Source organism: Pithys albifrons, chromosome 2 (genome assembly GCF_047495875.1).
Source record: "Pithys albifrons albifrons isolate INPA30051 chromosome 2, PitAlb_v1, whole genome shotgun sequence".
Lineage (NCBI taxonomy): Eukaryota > Metazoa > Chordata > Aves > Passeriformes > Thamnophilidae > Pithys > Pithys albifrons.
The window spans coordinates 52665602-52681594 of NC_092459.1; the positions used below are offsets into that span (position 1 = coordinate 52665602).

Genomic DNA, 15993 nt, shown 5'->3' on the forward strand with positions numbered 1-15993 from the left:
TTCCCTGGAGGTAAGAACTCCACGTTCTGGTGGACAAGAGTGGATATAGCTTTCCAAAATTGGGGATCTCTCACAGATAATTAATGTCCTGCCAGCTGCTTCTTCATACTTCATTTGCAGAGTTCAAATGTGTGAATCTCTGTGGAGTTTGACTTGGCAGTACATCACAGGAAGAAAAGCGATTTTTCAAGCAACTAGACTCAGCTGTACACAACTGTGCTCAAACACAATGAAGCTCTTGTAAACCAAACATTTGATGATAAAGAGATTTATCTCTGTAGGATAATTAATTTTAACCTGTTATCTTATGCAAATCCAGTAGTGCTGCTATCTTGAATATCTTCCATAAGGCTTTATTTAAAGTTGAGACATGCTCTACAGAAAGTGTAAAATGTGAAGATCTGAAATTACATTTTAAAACAGGAAGGTTTTAGCAACAGAGTAATTTTGGATGCAAATCTGAGTCATTGTTTCTCAAAACCTGGGTAATTGCCAGATTAAGACACATCATGCAGGCTGTCAGTCAGCAGCAGAGCAGCCTCTTCGGGAACGATGTGTTCATCCCTGTAAGGGCTCCTGTTTCATGTACCCAGGCACCTACCAGCAATGCACTGAGCAACAGAACCACCGTCCCTCATCAGCTGCTCCTTCTCTCACCAGCTCTCTGGGGGAATAAGTAAGTGCCATGCAACACAGAATCCTATTTCATCAGATGGTTGGAGGCTTGCGGGGGGTTAGGGTGGTCCTTCTTTGAAAATTCTCCCTTAAGGTCATTCAAATATGAATCTGTGTAAAGGCACACTGGAAAAAGCCATTAGTACATACCAGAAGGTATGCTTACCTCAGCCCTATATTTTTTCTGTCTACTACTACATAATTTCATAGTTTTTAAATATACCTGAGAGAATATATATAGAATATGGCAAAGACCTGTTACAGAGCATACATGCATCACAGAGTGGTGGAGTTCCCTTGGGGACTGCAAGTCAAGACCAGTCAGGGCCATCCCAGCCATAAGCAGGGCAGAATGGGTGACACTGGGGGCACTGGGCTGGCATGTCTGCTCACTCTTCACAGCTGGGACCAGCATGACCCATGGTTGGGCACAGGCCACTGAATTAGCTATCCTTAGTCCATAGACTGGTAGAGCACAGGCAATACTGTAATTCCTATTTGCTTAACGCTTCCCGTTAGCCAAGTGCAATTATCATTGTCATCCTGAAATCCCCAGGATGATTTTTCCCCTGCTGTGCTTTAGCATACACATCTCTGAATTGAGAGCTGAGCAACATTCTTGTTCTTGAAATGATGCTGCCTTTCTAGTTTTTTCTTTGAGCTCCAGGTTCTTGAGTGGTAGGGTTGTAGAAAATTCTGATGTTTATTCATTTATTAGAAGTTTTACACTTCATATTTTCAAAGTAAGCTTTGGGATCATAAATGCTAGAGGCCTATGAAAGAAAAGTTAAACATACTATTTAATTAAAAAAATCCCTCCTTATTGTTTTTCTGGAGAGGTAACTAAAGCCTGACATTGCACAAATTCATTCACTGACTTTGAGGTCTGATTTGGTCTGGAAGAAATAGAGCATGTTGAAGCCGAAAAGCCCCCAGGCCAGCAGATGTTGTCAGTCACTACACAGAGCCTGATTTTCAGCCTGCGGCAGAAGAGCTCAGGTTCGCCATGTGGCTTTCTGGGAGGCTCATCTCCTTCCTGGAGTGGACACATGTTTAAGTGCCATGCAGGGCCCTCCAAAGCAGGGCTGGCCCCATACAGTGTCTCCAACGCCCCACACTCTGGGACACTGAGGCAGAGCAGCTGGGCTGCTGAGCTCAAACATGGAGCCAAACAAACGCATGGAGCGGCTCCCTGCATGAGCTGAGCCTCAGGAGGTCACTGGGATTGAGGGGACAACATGCAGACTGCCCTGATGTCCCCAGCATCTCCCCACTGGCAGACCTCCTTCCCTCACCCTAGTCAGCCCAACCCTATGCCCTCTCAAGCAGAGCAACTGATTAACTTCTGATTAACACTCTAGACGAAGTTTGGGATGGAAACTGCACAGTGCCTGTTAAGCTATCAGTTGCTGCAGGATCAGTTCCTTGACGTCTGCCACATGTGATGATGTAACCGATGATGTCAAGTCCTGGGTATCGTCAAGCATTGACATGCTGGCCAACTCTCAGAGCAGAATGTGCATACATTCCTCTAATCCCCTTTGAGTACCTGAACAACCAGATACCTGTTTGGACCTGTGTGGATACACTTTTTTTAGTAGTTTCAATTATTTTTGTGAATGTCACCTTGGTTTTCGTTTGTGGCTCTCAGAGCGGTGCTTCTGATGCTTGGTACGATTTGTTTTCTTCAGGGATTTTTTTAATCGCACGCTCACCATGTGCTTAGAGGACGTTCCCCTCGGAGCATAAAGGGGTTTTAGAAATTTAAGCCAGTGTTTGCTTCTTCGCCCGCGCTTTGGAGCAGAGGACGATTTCGGGGGAGCGATGGTCACCGCTGCTCACGCAGGAGCAACGGGGCGCGGCCCGAGGCACCGTCACACGGCGGAGGGAACGACCTCGGGCGCGGAGCAGCACCTGGCAGCGCCGCTACCAGGGGTGGCATGCGGGGACATGCTGTGTTTCCACGGCTCACTGAGGGGCGCAGCCGAGCAGCTGCGTCAGAGCGGGCGGGGCGGGGCCGGGGCGGGCCGGGCCGGGGCGGAGGGGCGGTGACGCGCGGGGCGGGCCGGTGCGGGGCGCGGCCGGGCGTGCTGCCCCACGGCACCAGGGGCGGCTGCCCGCGTCCTCCCCGGCATGGGGGTCGGGCTCCAGCCGAGACCCCGCGGGCGGCGCTGAGCGGAGCTGCTCCCGCCGCTTCCTCCGCCGCGCCCGCAGCCCCGCCGGGGACAGGCCGGGCGGCGGGGCCGGCGCCCGCGGGCGGGCAGCGCGGGGCTCGGCGCGGCGGGGCTCGGGACCCGGAAGCAGAAGCGGGGCCGGGAGGCGGCTGGATGGGAAGGAGCGGCGGCGGGCGGCGATGGGGGAACAGCAGAGCTCGCTGAGCGCCCCGCGGGCCGCCGCAGCCGCGCCGCCGAGCCCGGCCGGGCGCCCGCGGGAGCCCAGCCCAGACGAGCAGCCTGCGCTGCGAGAGGCAGTCCTGGGCAGCGGGGCAGCCGGGCCGGGGCGAGGCGGGGAGCTGCCGCCGCCCGCTGTCGGCCCCGAGCGGCGAGGGACCGAAGAGGAGGCAGAGGCAGCGGCCGGGCCGGAGCAGCCGCCCGGTGCGGGGGAGCAGACGGCCCCGGCGGAGGAGGGGCCGGAGGGAGGCAGCGGCCGCCGCCGCCCCCCCCGGCGGCACGTGTACTGCACCGTCTACTGCGTGGAGAACGACCGGCCCGCGGCCGTCCCCGGTTCCCCCCGCGGCGGCCCCGGCGTGGGGCAGCCCCCGGCGCGGCGCGGGGTGGTGCCGGGCGACGATCCGCTGTCGTCGGGCGGCAGCATCGAGGTGGTGGACCTGTACCTGCTGCCCGAGCCCTTCTCCGGGCTGATCGCCGGCGAGTTCGGGCCGCTGCTGGTGCTGAGCTGCCGCGTGTGCCTGGAGGAGAAGCCCATCAAGCCCCTGTCCTGCTGCAAGAAGGCGGTGTGCGAGGAGTGCCTGCGGCGGTACCTCAGCTCCCAGGTACGGGAGCTGCCGAGGTGTGCGGGGGGAAGCTGCGGCCGCAGCCGCCACGGGGCGCGGGCTGAGCGCTGCTCCGCGGCCGGAGAGCTGCAGAGCTGGGCGAGGTGGTGCGGGGCGGGCAGAAGCCTTTCCCATCCCGCACAGGGCGCGTTCGGCCGCCGCCTGCGTGCGAGTCGCTGGTTCAGTGACCGCTCGCTCCCGAAGCGCTTGTCTGTGCGTTGTTCCGCGGCTGGTCACGGCTGTGTTTTCAGGCTCTTCACCTCTTTACAAGGATTTTCTCTTTGAATTCTCAAACTTTTGCTGTTACCTGTCTGGCACCAGTTTTCTTTAAAAAGAAGGCCGGGGAGTGATACGGACCGAGGTTGGTGAGCTCACCTCGGCTCTGGAGGCGGGGATGTTGCCCGCAGTCCCGGTGCTGCCGCTCGGGCGTGCGGGTGTTCGGGCGGGCCCTTGGTGCATCCGCTCGGCCTGGTCCTCTCGGAATACATCGCGTTTGGGTTTACGCCATTCATGAAAGGTTAAAGTACTGCGTAGTCTAGGGTGTGTGTGTGAGGCTTCGTGAAGATTCGCAGTTATAACAATAAACAAGAACTTCTTTGGAGTAAAAAAATCGAAAACACAACTTTTTCATCCTGGACAGGTAGACTCGCGTATAGGCTGCTTACATCTCCGTCACTGTGTTGTCAGTCAGGAGTGCTGTTTCAAACCTAAATCAGCAACTTGAAAGCAAAGCTCTGTCTTCGCTAATGTTTTTAGTAACTAGTTTAGCGTCACAGAACACTTGTGTGTTGTTTCTGCTGCTAGAGTAGTCATACCCTGAAGCTGAAGAGCAGTGAGGGAAGTTATGAATGTGGGAAGTTGTGCGAGAAACAAAACCAGCTAAACCCTTTGCTTACCATCTTTATGCTTTTATTCAACAGAAACTTTTGGTATGTGCATGGTGGAGACATACTAGTTTGGTCGTAGAACGAATTTTTACACTCATTGGGGCATGAAGCTGTGCTGGGCAAGTCTGTGCTCCTGCTGGACTGCCTATGTAGGAATGGGATGGATGGCTACAGCTACCCTTGCACTCTATGAATAGTTGACAGATCTGTTTTGACCAGAGCAAATTTCACTGCTTGAAAATCGCACATGCTAGCCAAAGTCAAGTATGTACTTTACTCTGGGCACTGGTAGACTGTTGTAGCATGTGCTGGTAGCACTTGTTCTGGCTAACAGTAAACTCACTTGGCATTTTTATGATCCACTTTTGGTATATTTAGGTAACAGGGAACAGCTTAACTTGGGAACTGATGGATGAGAGATGCAGAGTTATGTTTTCTGTGTCTCCTGTAACACTGAAACTCAGGAGCACTTAATAAGCCTTCTTGAGACTGTGCACAAAGCCAAGAATGATATGACTTCTTGGTAAGTGGTGGACTGGAAACTCCCAGTACGTTTTTAGAGTGTATTGTCAATGCACTTTTGTGCCACTTTCATATCTGCTGCTAAGGTCATGGGTCAGAATACTGACTTGCACTGAAGCTGGAAATTGCCAAGTGATGTGATGTCAGGGTGGTCTTCTGTGACCTCTGCAGATGCCTGCAGTTTACAGTGATCTAATGGAAGTTGTGTGATCTATCATATCTGTCTATACCTGAAGGCATTCAAAAAAACTCTTCTGCCTGGTTTAGGACTAGACTCTTGGAGGATGATCCAGCAGCTTGGTGCCTGAAACAGCTGGCTGGCCTGGGAACCAGGTTTATGCTCTGTGAAGTAGGTTTAGCATTGCCCAGCTATTGAATGAGTATGCAGGGATTGCAACATCAGCGAAGCCACTACTGTTACTGAGCTCTCATAAAGCTTATCCCAGCAGCTATTGACAGCCATATGGGTACTTCCCCCTGTACATAAAAAGTGGGGCAGGGATACAGAAGCAGAGGAGAGGTAGTCTGCAGCAAGGATACTGATGCTGAGGAGTGAGATTCACAGAGCACTTCTGTGGGCATGTTGTTACAGGTGCTGTTATGACCAGGCAGAATTTCAGTTGCTTGATAAATTTATTCAGGGAAAAAGAAAACAAAATATAACAAATAACAGTCCAATTTTTTCATCTCCTATCTTCTTTTTTTAGTAAAGAACGAGAAAGTGATATTTCCTAAGAACAAGAAGTGGTGTATCTTTCCTTTGTGCTGTGGAAGGACCCTGTGAGTCATCCTGAGGAGAGAGAAAGGCTTCGACATGTCAGTTATGTTTGAGTGATTTCAGGGAAGGATGAGTGAAAAGTCAGTATAGGTTACAAATCGAGTCACCTTTCATCTTTGAGACTCTGCATTTTGTGTAGCAAAATGAAAAGAAAATTTGCCAGAGGTTCAAAGGGAATAAGTGTTGAAAAGCTGTTTTCGTTTGAAAATTTTAACAGATTGGCATTTTGGAACTGATCACCTTGATATAAGAATGTACCTGAAATTGAAAACAAACAGAAAACAAACCCCCAAACAACAACATGGATTGTTTAGATCTGGTTTCCTTGTCAGAGAAGTAGCAATCTCTGCGCTTTGTATGAGAAGACACTACCTGACTCTACATCTCTGGAGGAATGGTATCATGCTGAAAATGGGGAGTATGTTGGCAGAAGTATAGCACTGAAATAATTCATGTTTCCTTTAATGTCTGTACATGTTCTCTCACTGAAGAAGCCTATATTCTTCATGATTGTTTCATTGTGTTTTCTGAAATGATGCTTAATGGAGGAGCAAAGTAAACACTCTGTTAGTGCACTCTGCTTTCTTCTATGGAAACATATAAGAGCATCAAAACTTCTGCCTTGAGGCCCTTTATAGATCAGGAAATCCACAGAAATTTTAGGCATTCTTAAGAAGAATGCCAGATGAAAATACTCCAACTGCTTGTAGTGTTATCAGTATGCTGGAAAATGAGGGTAATTGTTTTAGGAATTTTGCATTTGAAGGTCTTTAGAGGTCAAATCCAGTCTTTCTTATCACTGACACCTTGCTGCATAATCCCTTTCAAAGATTTAGTCACTGAAGCAGAAGCTTAGCAGGCAAGCCTAAAGTGCCCAGGCTGATCTGGAGCCTGACTGGGGGAAATTGCATAACTTTACCTCTGCCTCAATTTAGCTATTCTTTCTCACAGCCCGATAATCACAGACCTCAGGGCTCTTCAGGGTCTAACTATGAGCAGTTTGTCTATCACTCACGAAAAAATTTCTATTACTTTATTCTTTTGGACTCAGAGAAATTGATGATACAGTGATGGGTTGTCATTGAAGAGGTTGTGGCTTTTACAGCTCAGGATCTGGTATGGGTCCCACAGAGCCTGAGTCAGATCCCAGCAAGCCCTGTCTCCAGGAATCGATGTAGCCCATAGCTGTTCTTTGTTATGCTTAGTCACTAACATAAAATGGATGAGGTTGAAGAGTGTGATTGTTTGAAAGGCTGGTGTTCTTTCAGGGCCAGGGCAGTCTCCTCCATGGGTTCTCAGATATATTGAGTGATTTTGGGGTCAGAAGTGCAGAAGAACCATTTCCCATTCAGATGGGATCTGTGGGTTTCTACACTCTTACATCCAGCACACAAACACTGGGGACAGGGGAGGAAGAATGAGGACACTCAGTCTCAGAGGTGTACTATTATGTTTACCTCTCCTTCACTTCCCCTCTTGCTCTCCATTTAACATAACGCCAAACCCAGCTTATTTCAGAAACTGTGCATATAGAGGTTTGCTAAATGTGTGATTGATTTCCTAACTGCTCTGGGCTGCTTGTACATCTGAGTCAGAGGGAGCATTTGCTTTTGGTTTTGCTTTTTGGCTGTTTGTGTGTCTGGGCTGGGGTTGGGTTTTGTCGGAAATGTTCTTTGAAAATGAATAGGTAAGGGAAGAAGTTTAACTAGGTTTTGACATTTAACTTGTTGTAGACTGGTAAAGAAGCTAAGGTTTATATGTGTTTTTTCATCTCCTAATCTATAAAACCTGAGAAATGCTATTCAGAACAACAATTTTACTCTTCACTTTTTAGAAAGTATTGACTAGACCAAAATAACATTTGCTGCTTCCTAACATTTATAAAGTACAGTTTGTTCTTTAGTAAATATTTGAAGATGCATATATAATTGCTCCTGTACTTGTTTCATTTTTTCTACAAAATGACTGTAAAAGTTTTATAGAAACCTTGGTGCTGGCTCTTTCTACATGCAAATCAGGAAACTTGATAATTCAGTTTTGATCCTGTGCTGATTAGTGATGCTTTATTTTGTAAATCTTGTAAATCTCTTGGAGTAGTCATTCTTGTATTAAAAGACTTTGGATGAGTTAATTTAAACAGCATACAATCTTCATCAGATATTATAGTGCTTTAGTTATAGGAAATCTAATGAGATTAGTGGCCATGAGTATATCGGAAGGGATTGTTGGGGGCAGGAAGGGACCACATCTGACAGCATATTGTGCATGGCTGCCTTTGGTGGGACTAAAATTCTGCTCTCTTCTTCTGAGCATGAAATGTGGAGATGGTCTTTGCCCTGCTCAAGACCTGTTACCAGTCTTTCTCTGTGAACTGGTATCTTGGTTTTGACCCCTTTCTTTTCTGTGCATGATTTCTTTCTGAAAGAGCTGGAGAGAAAAGCTGCAGAGTGTTACAGTCAGAATTTCTGTGGGAAATGTGATTATAAACCTGTAGAGTGAAGAGGAGAATTTAAGAACAGTCTGTGTCACATAAAACTGGTTGGCTTGGAGCTGGAAGGACTTGACACCTGTGTGCCTCTTTAGGTGTCTGATGGTATCATATAAATGATTCACCTTCAAAGCTGTTCTCTGCTGATGAAAACCAGCCAGCAGAAATGTAGGCACCAAGTGCTGAATCATTTGATGGTTAATGATCTGCTTGTGCCCTGAGTTAAACCAGAGCTCATAAAGGCCACTGTCATCCAGTGCAGAAGCAGCTTGATGTTTGCAAGGGTTATTATTCTACCACCATGCCCTAAACACAAGCTAGCCTACCAGGAGGTGATTGCAGGATGAGGGACCACCCTCTAGCTGACACTGAAAGAACACAGAAGTTTCCAAAGGAAGAAGAGAGGTACAGGAGGAGAAAAAAACCTGCTAGTTTACAGACTTTCTAAACAAAACCATCAGCTTCAGCCACTGTAAGGTGGGTGTTTTCTTGGGGAGGAGACAGATAGACTTGGTCTGTAAGCTGCAGGAGCACCTAAACTACTTGACTGTAATTTTCAGTAAACAGCTTCTGAAAGTCTGTCCTGTGCTCCTGATGTATTGTATGCAGTGCCAGTTCCCAAATGCTGCCATGTAACCAGATGTCACAGTTCAGGATGATACTCAAGTACCTTTAAGGTTGGAAGAGTTAGTCTTTAAAGTTGACAAGGTATATAGCAGACTTTTAGTCCATCTTGAATGCTTTTTGATGGATCCAGTTTGGGCCAAAACTGAAGTTTGGAACAAAGCTTACAAAATCCAGCATTGATGAAAATGCTTTGAAATTAATTCTAAAGAAAACTGGTTTTGAGCAATGTTCTTGAATGATAACACTGCTTAGTTGTCCTAGCGTGTGTAGGCCCAGATACTCTGCCAACCTATGAGCACTTTGTGTGGTATGTTTTTTCACTGTGTAGGAGCAGTACAAGCATACTCCACATGGATAGCTATTACTTATCTTGTTTGGATAAGTCCTTCCTAGATACAGAGCTGGAATTGTGGCTGTTGTTCCTTAGCCATGCTGTTACGAGGTGAAGGGGTAAAAGAGCAGGTGCTCTTCTTGCAGCTGAGAATACTTTCATTAAAACTCTGGGATCCAAGATGTTGGGAATAGAAAAGATGGGTCCATCTTTGAATAGTTGCAGGAAGGGTTTTGCTAACGGAGAAAGGCCTGAGTTCCAGAGGTGAGGCTAAGTGGTGTAATGAAATTGTTGATGTTAGTAGCAAGGGGTGAGGGTAAATGGTGAGTCTGCAGTGATACCATGAGTTTGCTGATGTTCATAGTAAAGCTGATTTTTGCAGGGTAAAGACTTCATATGAATGGGAAATTGCTTTGGGAGATGAAGAAGAACCATTTTTTTAGCTGCCTTTGAAGCTTAATTTTTAAAACATGTAATTTCTGTGAAGCAGAAGTCCTGCTTGTCAGCTGTCTCTCATAGCCAGTGTGTTGCAACCTCGCTAGTCTGTGGGTGTGTTGGCATTGGGGACCACAGGCAGGCTGAGCCATCAGGAGATACCTGCTATGTGCCTTCCTTCCCACTGCTCCCACCAGCTGTTCGCAGGGGCTACCAGGCACATGTATGGACCAGTTCAGGAATTTTTAAGTGAAATGAGTTGCAAACTGAACTGTTGGTTTTAAATTGCCCAAACAAAGAGAAGTGAAGGAGTTAAATGGGGGTTGGGAAGGCCTTAAGCTCACCTCTGCCCCATTCCTGCTTCTCCACCCAGAAAAACTGTTCTTCCTACTGCTCTGAGGCCTCTTGGCCCTTCATTCCTCTTTTCTTCTTGTACAAATATCTTGCTTCCTGCTGTTTAAACCAGCCAGGCTTAAGGAAAGCTGCGCGTTTTACATGGCCAGGATGTCAGTGCATTGTCACAATGATTAAGAGTTGTAAGGGATATAATTTCTTTAAAAAATTCAAACTGGAGACATTGCCATGAAGAAGGCCATTACTTACCCACCCACGTTTATCTGTCTTTCAGTATGCTTTACTGTTTGCACTTAGGTTTCTCTTGCTCTTTTTTTCAATACTTTCTTTATGAATTATATTTTAAAAATAAAAATGTCCTTGTCTGTAGGATTTTATTAGCCAGGTACTTATTACTTTCTCTATACTAGAAAATGTGAAAAAGTTGTCCAGTGATGAAGAGGCTGTTTAATTTTTGAGTCCATTTTTAAGTACTTGGAAAATTTTTGGTGGGGCAAAGAAATGAATTTTACTTGGAAGTTAAATATTAAGATGAAAAACAAATTCAAGATTTTACACATAGAGAAGAAATTTTATGGATTTCAATGCAGGTCAGAAGCTTAGCAGTAATTTAAGGCAGATTTGGAACTAAACCTGAAACGGTGTAGAATCCACATTTACCTTAAAGGCTACCTCACTGCTTCAGTTTAAGTTCAGTGTGTGTTTTCATTGACAGGCTTGTTGGGATGTGCGGTTGGTCTTGTTTACTTAATTGTGAGGAAAGCTGTGTACTTCCTCCATTACAATTCCATTTAAAGTTAAAGAAATTTCTAAGGCTATCCCACTTCCATTTCCTTATGAGCGTGCTAGTGTACTGTCGTGCACTGATTTTCCCCAGTGGTGCTTTTATTAAATACAGTGCAAACATATATTGGATATTCTGCTGGAAAATAGAAGGGCAAAGCTTTATTTTCTCAAGCTCGGTTGTCCTGATGCCATTGTATATTGTTTTCTACCACAAACATTGTACAAATGGCAGCAAAGGCGGGTACCTCTGTAGTTTACTTGGTTTGCTTTCCTGATCTCATAGGGAATGGTAGTGTATCTGCTTGGGGAGGGGGGGGGAGTGTAGGATGAGGTACTGAATAACTCTGTCCCTTTAGCTTGCAGAAAAGGGAAGTCCTATCTTTCAGTTGTGACGTGGCTTTGTGGGGTTGCTCACACAATACAAGGAAGGAAGGGAGAAGAAAATTGCCAGGATGGGAAGGGCATGGTGATCATGTAAGAATCAGTTTGCCCCAGAAGGTGGTCTTGCTCAGGGTAAGCTTTCATAAAACAAAAGGGAATTGTGAAGACTTGTGGTCTCCATGTAAGGTTGATCTTTGGCCTCTATTTAAAGCTGCTGCTGAATACTGGCCAGTCTTCTGGTAAATGGTGGCCAGAAAGTGAAATGAGACTAACTCTGTATCTGGTTTCCTATTGGATGGAAGCAGGCAGGAAATAAATCTAGCATGAAAAAAGAAATAGTAAGGCTTTTAAACACAGTTTAAAGTATAGAACTTCGAGGAAAATATTGGGTCAGTGTTTTACTATACCCCACAGCCAGCAGAATGGGTGGAGTATGTAGGTGCAGCATGCCATCTGTGAGAGATGCCACTTCCCTGAACAAGCCAAGAGAAGTCCTTTGCTGTTGTCAGTACTATTGCTGCTGTATGAGGGCAAAGAAATGGTGGGGAAGGGCTTCCTAACCTTTCAACTATTTTAATGTTGCTCATTCTGTGAGTGTGCTCTGGGGAGAGGACACCTTATGCCTTTCCATTCCAGTGCACCTGTGCAATGCCAGGTGTAATTTGCCTGCTTAGAAGTACTTTTTCAGAGTTCTTACAGAAACAAGCATGTAAATTGCACAGTGCTTTTTCAAGTGCAAATGCAGCTCAGTTCTGCAGTAGCTTGGAAATTCTGTTTAGTTAACTTTATTGTATTAGCATGCAGCTTAAAAATGGGAAAGAATATGCAATTTTTATTGGAATGGATGGATCTGAGAAAGAGCAAATATACTGCATAGTATTTAGATGCCTAGTGCTGCATACCAACTACAAAATATAAATGTTAGGACTCCATGCAGGGTTATGGTGATAATAGTATGTTTTATTGTGGTGAACTAATCCTGCTGCAGATTAAGACAGAAAATCAGTTGTGAAATACTGGAGTTTAATCTAAATGTTGCTGTTAGACACTTATGGATATCAACATATGCAGGGCCACCTAGACCTCCTAGTGGCTAAAGTGAAATACAGTATTATAATCTGGGTATTTCAAAGTATGCACATATATGTGATCCCCATATGCCTTACATAAGGGCAGTAGCAATCAAGCAAACTTGGAAATTTTCACTTATTTGAGTAATGAAAAGTAAATTTAGCCTTACTTTTGTTATATTTCTCAGTAACACTTAAGGAATAATTTTCCAGTTCTGAAGATGCCCATTCTTTGAAGTTCCAACTTTATTTTAAATGACTGTTATCTTTCCAGTCTCTAAGATGCAAACCTTTCTTGCAGTGAGTTGTGACAGTTACTGATGGACATTGCTGAGTGCTTTTGTCTCCGTGAAGTAGATATTTTATGTTAAGGCTTGCTTTGTTGTTCTTTCAGTGAGAATAACTCTGCAAATCCTGCCTGAATGATCCCAGAGTGTAATGCTTCATGAAGACCTCACCCCAACTGTAACAGGTAGTCAGACAAGGCCAGGTTATCACTTCTGGTAAATTAAGGATCTAAAATGAGTTCTGGATCTCATTCTGTTTTCTATATCAAGAAAAGCAGGCTTGTCTGAGGCCAACAGTATGCAGTCATTTTAGCTAGCAGTGCTGCTCACCCCAATTTGCGACTTGTTCCCGACTGTTTATGCATCGTTTGATCCACCAGCCTTAAAAAATTACCTAGTTTAAAAAGTAACCTTTCAGAAGCGTTTTTCACTTTTTTTTTTTCTTACCAGTTTTCAATTGTCTCATGCACAATGTGCAAATGTGTATGTCACCACAAGGTGGTAGTGAATAAAGTGCTAAGCAGGGCCATTTATTTTGGCAATTGTGGCAGCCTGTCAGACCAAAACATTTGAAAGTGGCACCTTCACAAGGGTGACAAGTGGAGGTTTTCATTGGAGCTCGATGAAATCAAATCTGCAATTTGGTCCTCTTGCTGCATCATTTCCTCTTTCACAGGCCAGACAGAAGTCACGACTTAGCCAGCTCCCAGAGGTGCTTCTACACCCACGGCTCATGGACAGTCATGGTCGGGGCAGTTTCTCTGAGCTGCTCCCACCGCTGAGGTTCCCAGTCCAGCCCAGGCTGGTACTCACTGGTCCCGTCTCTGCTGCCTGTGGCATCATTAAATAAGAAGCTTTCAACTAGCTGAATTCTAAAGCATCCCCAAGTGTTTTGTAACATAAAACAGATTATTCCTAAGACAGTCTTACAAATTAAGTTTTTCATGTGAATATTGTTACATATGAGAAACCTCTTTTTTTATCTTGCTTGTTTCAACAGCTTTAGTTTACTGCAGCCAAGTAATGCCAAGCATGAGCATTATTTTCTTGAGAGAAATTTTTTTCTGCACCACAGAGCTCTCAACAGAAGTTTCTTGTTGTTCCTTACCTGCTTGAATAACATATGAAAAGATGCAGTACTTAAAATGGTAAAATGATTTTTGTGTTTTATTGTGCGAGTTGTGGTTTGGGAGGGGGGCGGGGTCTGTGTGGAGAGGACAGAAGTGTTAGAGGGTTTGGTGGGGTTTTGGTTTTTGGGGTTTTTTTTGCAAAGACATAAAATGGAGACTTATCAAATATATTTTAAAAAGCACAACATAACAGGGTACAGCACTGTCATGGAAAGACTGGTATGTATCATCAGATTTTTGATGGTGAAGATTCTCTTGAGCTTAGTCATACAGTCTATTGGTACAAGTTAAAAAAGCAAAAACTTGTATTGAAGAAAACAGGCAAAATAAATTAATTACTTCTACAGGATATTCTTTTCCACTTTAATTTACTTTTTGTGTTTCTGGAGGTTTAAGGCTTTTGAGCCATAAAAATTTTAAGCCTGTTTTTAAAACGAATGTAATTTTTTTTTCAGCTGTATGTAACCCACAATTCTAGCATGTGCGTTGGGCTACAACTACAGCTTTCATAAGCTAGAAGAATTGAGGTGATTAGAGAACAGAGAGGAAACTGGGAGAGGGTCCCCTTTGCTTGCATCACTAATGAACTGGTACTAGATGGTACATTTTCTGATACTAGCTTATCATTTAGCTTCTGTATTTAGTTTTGATATAGGAGCATTTTGGTTTATATGTTCTTGTGGTGAAAAGAAGAGCAAGGAAGAGGTTTTTGATTATTTTCATTTTTCAAGTGTGAGCTCATCTGACTGTTGGAATGTTAGTACGAGACAGCAAGTCTTGGTTAATGATGACAGATGACGCAAGCAGCTACTAATGGTGGAACCACTAAAAAAAGCTGAATGCAATTTGAGGCTCTAGTACTGAGAGGAGAGCAATGAGGTCCTTGTATCTGATTAGCCTTTATTTGAAGTCTTCAGTTTAAGAAAAATGGCAGAAACCAGGAGGAGCTGCAGGGAGAAAAGTGCTGTTGTGCAGATGCAGAACTGCTTACTTTAGCATAAGGAGAATTGGAAGAAGGAGTGACTCTTCGGTCTAAATCCAAGAGAGAGCAACGTGGGCAGGCACTTATAAAAAAGTTCTGGCACAACACAAACTCTAAAAATTGCAATGAATTTGGTTTGGCTAGAAACCAGTATGAGCCTATGTATTTGGGATAGAAAGGAGAGCCTTTCCAGTCCCTGAATTTGGGAAGAAGGGTTGCAGTATCAGGGTGGTTCTCAAAGCCTTCAATACTCTAAAAAGGCTTTCTGAGTGGCACCACTATGTGCTGAATTTGGCCTGGTGGGATGGGAAGGCTGCCTGTGCTTTGCAGTGCACTCTGTTGAGAAGCTGGAGTCCGATGAGGAAGTGGTAGAAGAGTTTTATTGTCTGATATTACTTTTTCTTAACCACTGAAAACAGCACAATACATATAGTTTAGTGCCCAGTGTGTACCTGGAAGCAACATACTTCAGACCATGCTTTGCGTCTGGCATTTTTTGGTCTGTATGGAAGCCGAAGTCAAATGTTTCCCACTGGTTTTAGGAGAAACAGCTTTCAAATGAATTTCAAAACTGAGTTTTTGAGACAGTTTCTGATTAGATGGATCTGACTGAATCAGAGCTATTTCCAAGTGATTCCTTCCCTCTGCTGGCAGAGAGACTGCATTGGTGTTACCTGAGTTAACTTAGGCTATAGAGGATGCCTTTGTGAAATAACTCTCTAGGGGAATTCATGCAGGCTGTTGTATAAAGAAACTTATGAGAGAGAGAACATTTAGCAAAGACCAGTGGTTGTTTTAGTTTCCACTGACTTCTTTTGCATGAAAGTGATGGACAGAACAGATGGCTAAGGTAGCAGAGAAGAGTTCTGTGTAACACTGAAAAACAGTCTCTGAAATTATGTGATTTGGGTGTGGAGTTTGTTTTGAAATTTTTTTTTTGTTAAACTAATGTTACCACCTGGGAAAATGTGCTATAAATTACTGGAAGGCAGTAGCTGGTTGTTGAATGTCCTTGTCTTTCTGTTAGTCTTTAGTTTGGCTCTGTGCTTCAGTTGACAGGCTGTGGTATTGTTCTGGATTTATTTCCTGATGTCTCATTCTAAGTTGTTTTTTTTTCTTCCAGTTTTTGATAACAATATCTGACAAGTTTTGTGGAACGGTTTTAGCATTCTTAAAGTACTTACGTTGGCTGCCAGCTAGTCCTTTGGAAGTTCAGAGTGGTTGCAGAGTGGTTTAGCGGGCATTCTGGTGAAATCCATCCTGGCCAT

General features: G+C 44.8%; 1 protein-coding gene across 3 annotated transcripts in view; it reads left to right on the forward strand.

Annotated features, from left to right (window-relative positions):
• Positions 1-2941: 2941 nt before the first annotated feature.
• Positions 2942-15993, forward strand: part of RNF217 (ring finger protein 217) — a 66199-nt gene continuing 53147 nt past the window's right edge. For all 3 annotated transcript variants that reach the window (XM_071548998.1, XM_071548999.1, XM_071549000.1), the window contains exon 1: positions 2942-3667. In XM_071548998.1, coding sequence (XP_071405099.1) covers positions 3029-3667 — 639 coding nt within the window. In that variant the 5' untranslated portion in view covers positions 2942-3028. The remainder of the gene's footprint in view (positions 3668-15993) is intronic.